This window comes from Antennarius striatus, chromosome 6, assembly GCF_040054535.1.
Source record: "Antennarius striatus isolate MH-2024 chromosome 6, ASM4005453v1, whole genome shotgun sequence".
Taxonomy (NCBI): Eukaryota; Metazoa; Chordata; class Actinopteri; order Lophiiformes; family Antennariidae; genus Antennarius; species Antennarius striatus.
In genome coordinates this window covers 18,896,444-18,904,103 of record NC_090781.1, presented here as the reverse complement: position 1 = coordinate 18,904,103, position 7,660 = coordinate 18,896,444, and the positions used below count along the sequence as shown (strand labels likewise).

Genomic DNA, 7,660 nt, shown 5'->3' with positions numbered 1-7,660 from the left:
TCTCTCCCTCTTCACCCCTACCTCTGCAGTATCTCTCTTGCTCAATCCTCCCTGTGCCGGCTGGGGAAACACATTTCTGCTTTACTGCTGGCTCTGCTCCAGCATCCTTCCGTGCCACTCGTGTGCTTTTCCTCCCCACCTCCAGCCTATGAACCCCCCCCCCCCTGAAGCTGCTGCTGCTGCCGGAGCAGTAAAGCCGTCTGCTGCTGCGTTGCCATTCTGCTGCCGCTCTGCCTGACTTCCCCGATCTGCCTTCCGCCTCATGCTCTCTACCCCTGGATAACCGCTGCCAGGGTCTGCGGGAGGGGAAGGAGTCAGGCAGAAATCTCAGGATCTTCATTCAGCTGCTGCGTTCTTCAGTTGTCTTTCCCAAGCTGTGTCTTTTCCTGAACAAGCGGAGTGCAGCACAGGGAAAAAAGATTGTTCAGGAGAGACAACCCCCCCTGAAGGAATTCATCCTCCTCTCTCTCCACTTCCTACTGCTGCTCATTTCTGGGACAGAGTGCGGAGGAAGAGAGAAGAAGGAGGGAGAGGGCAGGACTTGAGACTCAGCTGCAAAGATCAGTGTCGCACCTTGCGCCCTAAGATAAACACACAACACACACATTTTTATTTTTATTTTGCATTGACTAGACTCAGCTGAGGCTGACCACACTTGCAGACCAGAACAGAAAACAGACAGACTTGGTGTCATGGCGTCAGTGGACGGCACCGGTTCCACTCTTTCTGGTCGGCTGAGATCAGGGGATCTGCTTCATGCCGGTCTGGTAGTTGCACTGCTGCTGGGTGAGTTGTGTACTTGTCTCTATACCTTTAGTTGCCCGTCATTCCTCATGCCACTGCTTATCTGCATTACACCACAGTTCTATTCTGACTACCAGCTTGTGATTGGGTGAAATCATCCAATTTCCTATGTATTTAAACTTGTTTCAGTGTCCTTGACACCTCTTTCCCTTGCTCCTATGGGTGCATTTGGTTTCTTAATTTCTTATGTCCATCTGGGTGGGTGGTTCTCAGCTGTCACATTAAATCCTTACCTTTTTTTTTATTGATGCATACCAGCATCCTCTGTTCTATCTGCTTCAGCTGTCCTATGTCATCATCCTCTGTGCTAAAATTTATGGTGATGTCACATGACATTTACTTGTTGCTGTCCAGAGGGCATGAAGGTCATTAAAAGCCAACCTTTAGATCTAAATAGCTGAGTGAAGGGCCGAACGACTCGCCATGCGTGTGCTTAATAGGAAGCTTTTTCAAAGGGTGTGTGTGTGTGTGTGTGTGTGTGTGTGTGTGTGTGTGTGTGTGTGTGTGTGTGTGTGTGTGTGTGTGTGTGTGTGTGTGTGTGTGTGTTGTGGTATAACTTGTAGTGATGTAGTGGTGCACCACTGATCTGTGCTGTGATTTTGTTTTAGTGCTCCCATATACTAACATATCCTCCTTGTTCTCAGTTCATAGTTATTAATCTATCAGTTTACTATAACACAAAAATAAAACCTAATTTTGATCCCATTTTATCCAACAAAATATGGCTGATCATATTCTACTGATTGTACAACCACAAATCTTATCACAGAGGAGAAAATAATTGGACCGATTTTCTTCTTGAATGACTTAGATTAAAATTCTGTGTCATAAAACCCACAGAATGACAGATATGACCCAGGTTTTAAGAGAACCAAATAACTGTTCAGCTCCAGCCTTAAACCAACCATTTGCACAACATTTGGATTTGCAGCAGCCAATCGTTTGGTTGTCAAGTTGCATTCACCCTTTGGGATACTTTCTGTGATAATTAGCGGGTCATCTCATTTCATTGTCAATAGCTGAATCAGAAATGTCAACACAAAAATTCTGTAGTGTAGTGACATGGAATTTTACTTCTCTGTTGTGGTCCGTTGAGATCTTCCCCTAGGTTCCGGTAATCTTTATCAAAACCACAGCCAAGAAAAACAAACAAAAAAGAAAATAACACCTCAACTGAAATTTTTGCAGCCCTAGAAACGAAATCTTACTGCTTTAGACAAATTCTTTCTTCTTGTTTTGATGCAGTGATCAGGCGTGAAACAGTAACCATCTGTTCCCTCCCATCCAAATAAAAAGCTTGTGTTCTCATACGTTACTATTCATCCTCAGAATCGCTCATCATCCACACACTGATGACACAAACCATTAAAACAGGATTAAAAATTAGGGTCCGTGACAACCTTACAGACCAAACATGTCTGGCCAATGAAGAAAAAATAAGTTCTGTCCTGTCAAAGCTAGCAGCTCCTCTTCTTCTGTGGTGCCATGTGCTCATTTGGGCTGATTTCAACGTTTCAATAGTAGTCAGAATGTAAATGTGATAATTACACTGCATGCTATGACTTGGTCGCGTGGCTGTTACATAACCGTGTGTCCGTACGTGTGGGTGTCACCACTGTCGCCGCTGTTGATTGGGTTATTTGGCCTTGCCGTCACTCGTTCACCTTGCAGAGGACATCTCAATCCCCTCACCTTTCCTTCATCACCCCTTCCATCATTATCCCTTTACCCCATTCATCTCGCAACTCCCTGTCTATTCCCTTGCTTCTCATAACTACTCTCCCCTCGCCGTTTCTCGTAATAGTATCCTCGGTCAGTTCTCTACGGGTTCACTATAGGAAGCACATTAACCCTTCAATGTCTGGCCTACTTAGAAAAAAAATTAACCTTGCCAATCAGCCAAGGACACACACACACATACACACACACTTATAGTTTGCTATTCCTTCCATCAGCAATCCAGATATTGCAGATATGGATGTTCCTCAACTACAACAAAGAGACATGTGATAATGGAGCTAAAAATACCAGGACATACAGTAGCTCATATACACACACAAGGGACACGCATGTACAACTATGGTATCTTACAAAAGTATGTTGATATGGAGGCGCTGTCATGACAAATTGCAAAGATAGAAGAGTAGAAAGGAAGAAGGGGGTGGAGAGAAAATAGGATAGCCAAGAGAAGAGGTGTAAAGAGAGGGAGGCGTGAAATCTATTTCTGGGCAGGAGGGAAAACACTACGGTCAGATATTTAAAACATTATCATGCGGCCCAGCGTGAAAAACACACTGCGTAACACGTTTACAGTGGAGATTCTCCCTGCAATGTTCTGAGTCTTCCATCTTTATCTGATCTTACATTCAACCCTTGCTCAATGTTGCCAGTGATTATTGATAGAGGGTAATAGATGATTTAAAAGGAACCCCAGTGATTCAGATTGGCAGCAACTACACAAAACCTTCATGTCGACTGATCCCAGCATTGCACCACGTCAAAAAAAAAAAAAAAAACAGACTCAAACATGCACAAGTCTTGAGTCAGTCAAGTCTCGTCTTCATTATTGAATTCCAAAGGAGTAAGTTCTGAGAGTAAGACACAAAGATTCATAAGGGAAAGGACATAAAGTGAGAAAGTGTCTGGCACAAAAAAAAGAAGAAGTTAAGAACCATTTAAAAGAGGGAAACCCCAGAAACAGGAAAGAACCAGAAGAACTTTAAAAGTTTGCCTCTGTTATGGAAAGTAGTCGAGAAAAGTCCAACGAAAGAGCAAATCCACCATGAAAAACTGGAATCAAACTAACAGCTCGTCATTTTTGTATGCTAATTATTTTTGTGAGGTGTGACAGGCTGATACATCTACTTTGAATTTGTCTTGAAACGCAACAGAGAGCTGAATTAACTTAATGACAGCACGTTTAACAGCTGAGAGCTGGAGTCTGAGAGAAGACTGACAAATCACAGCTGTGGTGCATCCGGTTCATTACCAAAGGAGGGAACAACAGCAATGACGCATCTGCTTGCTTCAATGCAGTCATACTGTGTTTATCACACTGTGTTTATTGGATCTGGATGTAATTTTTTTTAATCTATTTATAACTTAAATTTTCACCGAAGCATGAAATCCTTCAGAAAACTAAGAGTCTGAATTATTCTTCAAAATATATGTTTTAACCTTCCAGATCCATCCAGTTGAACAGATCGATATCATGAGTTATTTTCTCAGTGAGGAGGATGATGTGAGGATGTCCGCCAATCAGAGACGGAGTAGGGCATGCGTTCATGTTTTCAATTTGATGCAGCCAGTATGTGATCCACATTCCACATTCCTACCCATCCACGTCAGAATTTAAACACCTCTTCCTTAGTCCAAGATCCACCATATACAAAATTTCATCAAAATCCATGGAAAAACTTTTGAGAAATCTTTCAACTTTACATCAACTCCTGATGGAGGATGTATTATATATGTCTTCTTCTTCTTTTCCTTTTGGCTTTTCCTTTCAGGGGTCGCCACAGCGAATCAATTGCCTCCATCTAGCCCTGTCCTTTGCATCCTCTTCACTCACACCAACTACCTTCATGTCCTTCTTCATTACATCCATAAACCTCCTCTTTGGTCGATGTATTATGTATGTATTATATGTTAAATCTCTACCACGTCAGCACAAAGAACTGAAATAGCAAGATGATGCTAATGGTTTATGTATTTTTTTATTTATTCTTTTTCATTGCTATATGAATTAATACATTTTTAAGTTGAGAAAATGTTATTTGTTTTGTACGAAGACATACATCCTCCAAATCTCCTGTGTCGTCCATACACCCTAACTGTTCACACCATGTCCAAGTGTGACATGATCCAGGGTCGGTCGTGTGTAGAGAACAGGGTTTAAAAATAGACACCTAAGTGTTCGAGAGACATCAGATCAACAATCTGAGAGTTACCATGGCTGATGTTACCACGTAACATCATGAGATTAACCTTCCCCAGCATAACCAAAATTCCACCATGACTAAAAGCAGTTCTGTTGCTTTACTTGCATCACACAACAACAGCATAGAACTCCAGAAATGTTTCTGAATCCATGATTTGGTTTTGATTTGGGAGAATGTTGTCTCTTTTGTAGTCATTACTTTTAATCACTCCTAGACAATCACTATTTAAGTCTGGACTTTGAAAGAAGAAGCAAAAACAAACAGCCTGCTTTGCACAAGAGTAATTTTGACTTGAAACTTTTGTTGCTTCATAAATGTTGTTTTTAATTTTTTTAAAACCTTATTTTTCTTTCTTTAAATCCAAAATAAATCTATTTAATTTCTTAAAGCTTTCCTTCCTTCCATGTTCTCCACTGGTTCAGGTGTATGGAACGTTGGTGGACTGGAGCTGTCAACGGGTAAAACGTCTTCGATTGAAGCAATGAATGGATCCACAGTCCTGCTGACATGCACCTACTCCTCCTGTATCGGCATTAAAAACCTTTATTTTAACTGGCACTATAATGACAACGGAACCCTGATCAAGGTATGACACACATTTCTGCATGCATGAGCAGCTTCCGACTTCCTGTTTATGCATATCTACGGTATGTTTGTTTGTGTGTGCAGCTGTGCGAGGGGGTGATTCGCGCTGAGGGTGTCAAACCCAAGGTCGACATCAGCCATAACCGGGTTTCATTTGTTGGCTCCTCTGAAAAAACCGACATCTCCATCCTGCTGTGGAACATCACCTTTGAGGATGAGGGACAGTACATCTGTTTTGCCAGGAATCCAAAAGAGAAGAACCGGAACCACAGTGCAATCTTCACTCTTTACGTGGTGGACCAAAGTATGGAACACACAAATACTTCCTTGCAGCTGCACATAAAAACAAAACTTCATCTCTCATCCTCTACGTTCTTCATCATGACATCCCTCGTTTCTCTCCCTCGTTGCAGTGAAGGAGGTTGACAAGACGCTTACAGTCATCATTGTCTCTGTGTTGGGTGGAGTCATTGGCTTAGTTATCATTGTCATGGTAATAAAAGCCTTGGTTGTTCACTTCCTACTGAAAGACGATGAGAAAAAGTAAGTAGAACCCTGACTGCATCCCTACCTGAATATCACCAGACCTCCAAGAACATTTATATACTGTATATATATCTATATATACCTTCTCCTGTATCCATGGTTGTAGTTTTGAGTGCTTTTAACATGATGACCTTTGGTTTTGCCTTTCTCCTGTTAGTAAAGAATGCCTGGTGAGCTCCTCGGGGAATGACAACACGGAAAATGGACTTACAGGAGCCAAAGCTGAGAACAAAGGGACACCAAAGGCGTGAATGTAAAGTACGTCTGTATGTTTGTGTATATGTTAAACAAATGTACGTGCTGAGAGGAAACGCTGTTATCACTGGACTGTTTTATCTTACTAGCGGCTAACTAATACATGTAAAAGCCTTTTTTAAATCATGCTTGAGACTTGGAGAGTGCACAGGCCTGGGTCATTCCGTCACCTGGCAGCCCATTTGTTACGTGTTGGCTCATTGTTACCTAGAATTCCGCTCCTTAACGCAACACTTTCTGGATACCAGAGGCTCCGCTTAGTATTCTTTATTCTGGTTTACATCTCTTAAAATAGTCCACAAATGCAGTTTACAAGCTTCAAGCGCTTACATTTGGCTCTTAGATTGGAATTCATGGAGCAACAATGTAATCTACAAGTCAAAATCAAACTTGGATCCAAATAGACCTTTGGGAAAACACTTTTAGTTCATGATGCAGGGCAAAACCACTGAAATGCTTCCCTCTAAAAACTCTTTTGATGCGTATCAAACACTGTTAATCTGTAATCTAGGTATTATTACTGGGTGACTATGTGTGAACACAATTTATTCATTTTTACTCATCAAAAGAATTTAAACTTTTTTCCAGATTGTTCCGTCCTGATTTGACTATCAGAACAAGGACTTAAGTGCTATCATAGCCTTTATCTGGAATGTATACCGTCGATTCGCTGTTGGGGAGAACAGCTCATGAACTCACAGCCGATTCAGTCAACTAGCAGTTGGCTAATGCTAACAGCTGGGCTTTCTTGGGTGACCGAAGAATCCAGTTCTGCACAGGTTTTTATTGTTTGCTTTAGAAAAACACAGGTGCCTGTTCTGCTTCTGCATCCTCTGCTGGTGGGGGGATAAAAAACACAGAAAATTAAAAAAAAAAAAACAACCAACCTGAATGCTCATCAGAGACAATGCCCAAGATGATCTGAGTGAACTTAATCATGCTGCTTCTGACAAATTACGAATGCATTTCTAGCATGTGCGCATTTTATATAACTTCATGTAGGTATATGTTGTCAAGCACCACATTTCAGGAACATTTCACAACGATGTCTTCTAACTGAAACTTTATCAGTTCTTGGACTACAATATTTTTTACCTCTCGAACCAGTTAAGTGAAAGCCAGATCTTCCTATGGGGTGTGTTCACACCAAATATGAAGCTTTTTTTTGTGTGTGTTTGTATGTTTTTAGAAGGTCAGTTTGTGAGTACACAACTCAAAATTTACCAGTCAACACGCAAATTTCATGTTACATTTATGCAGAAATGAAACAAAACTTTATTTATATACCACCTTTCAAATAGCTTGCATGCCAACCAAATAAAAGAGTGGAGGAGACTAATGCACGCCATTTGAAAACAAATAACTAAAGCTGGGCTTGGAATAAGGTGAGCACATTTCTGCACAAACTCTAACTGGATACCATCCAATCCACACTTTCTGCGATGATTGTAATTGACCCATTTTACACAGACAGCACAAAGATGTTGCATTTATGAACAGAACTGGTCTCTTAGCACTTAAATTTTTAT

The 7,660-nt window shown here is 41.2% G+C and overlaps 1 protein-coding gene across 1 annotated transcript; it reads left to right on the top strand.

The window, feature by feature from the left end:
- The first annotated feature begins 218 nt into the window (after window positions 1–218).
- LOC137597046 (sodium channel subunit beta-4-like) lies at window positions 219–7,660 on the top strand. Its single transcript, XM_068317963.1, has 5 exons — window positions 219–786; window positions 5,168–5,331; window positions 5,415–5,634; window positions 5,744–5,873; window positions 6,034–7,660. Exons 1-5 carry the CDS (start codon window positions 693–695, stop codon window positions 6,125–6,127), a joined length of 702 nt encoding a protein of 233 aa, XP_068174064.1. The 5' UTR covers window positions 219–692; the 3' UTR covers window positions 6,128–7,660.

Bases quoted from the DNA above. Each gene is read 5' to 3' on its own strand.
- LOC137597046 (XM_068317963.1), top strand. From the start codon at position 693: ATGGCGTCAGTGGACGGCACCGGTTCCACTCTTTCTGGTCGGCTGAGA. The intron at 787-5,167 runs GTGAGTTGTGTA...CCACTGGTTCAG, and splicing joins GGTAGTTGCACTGCTGCTGG to GTGTATGGAACGTTGGTGGA. The intron at 5,635-5,743 runs GTATGGAACACA...CCCTCGTTGCAG, and splicing joins TCTTTACGTGGTGGACCAAA to TGAAGGAGGTTGACAAGACG.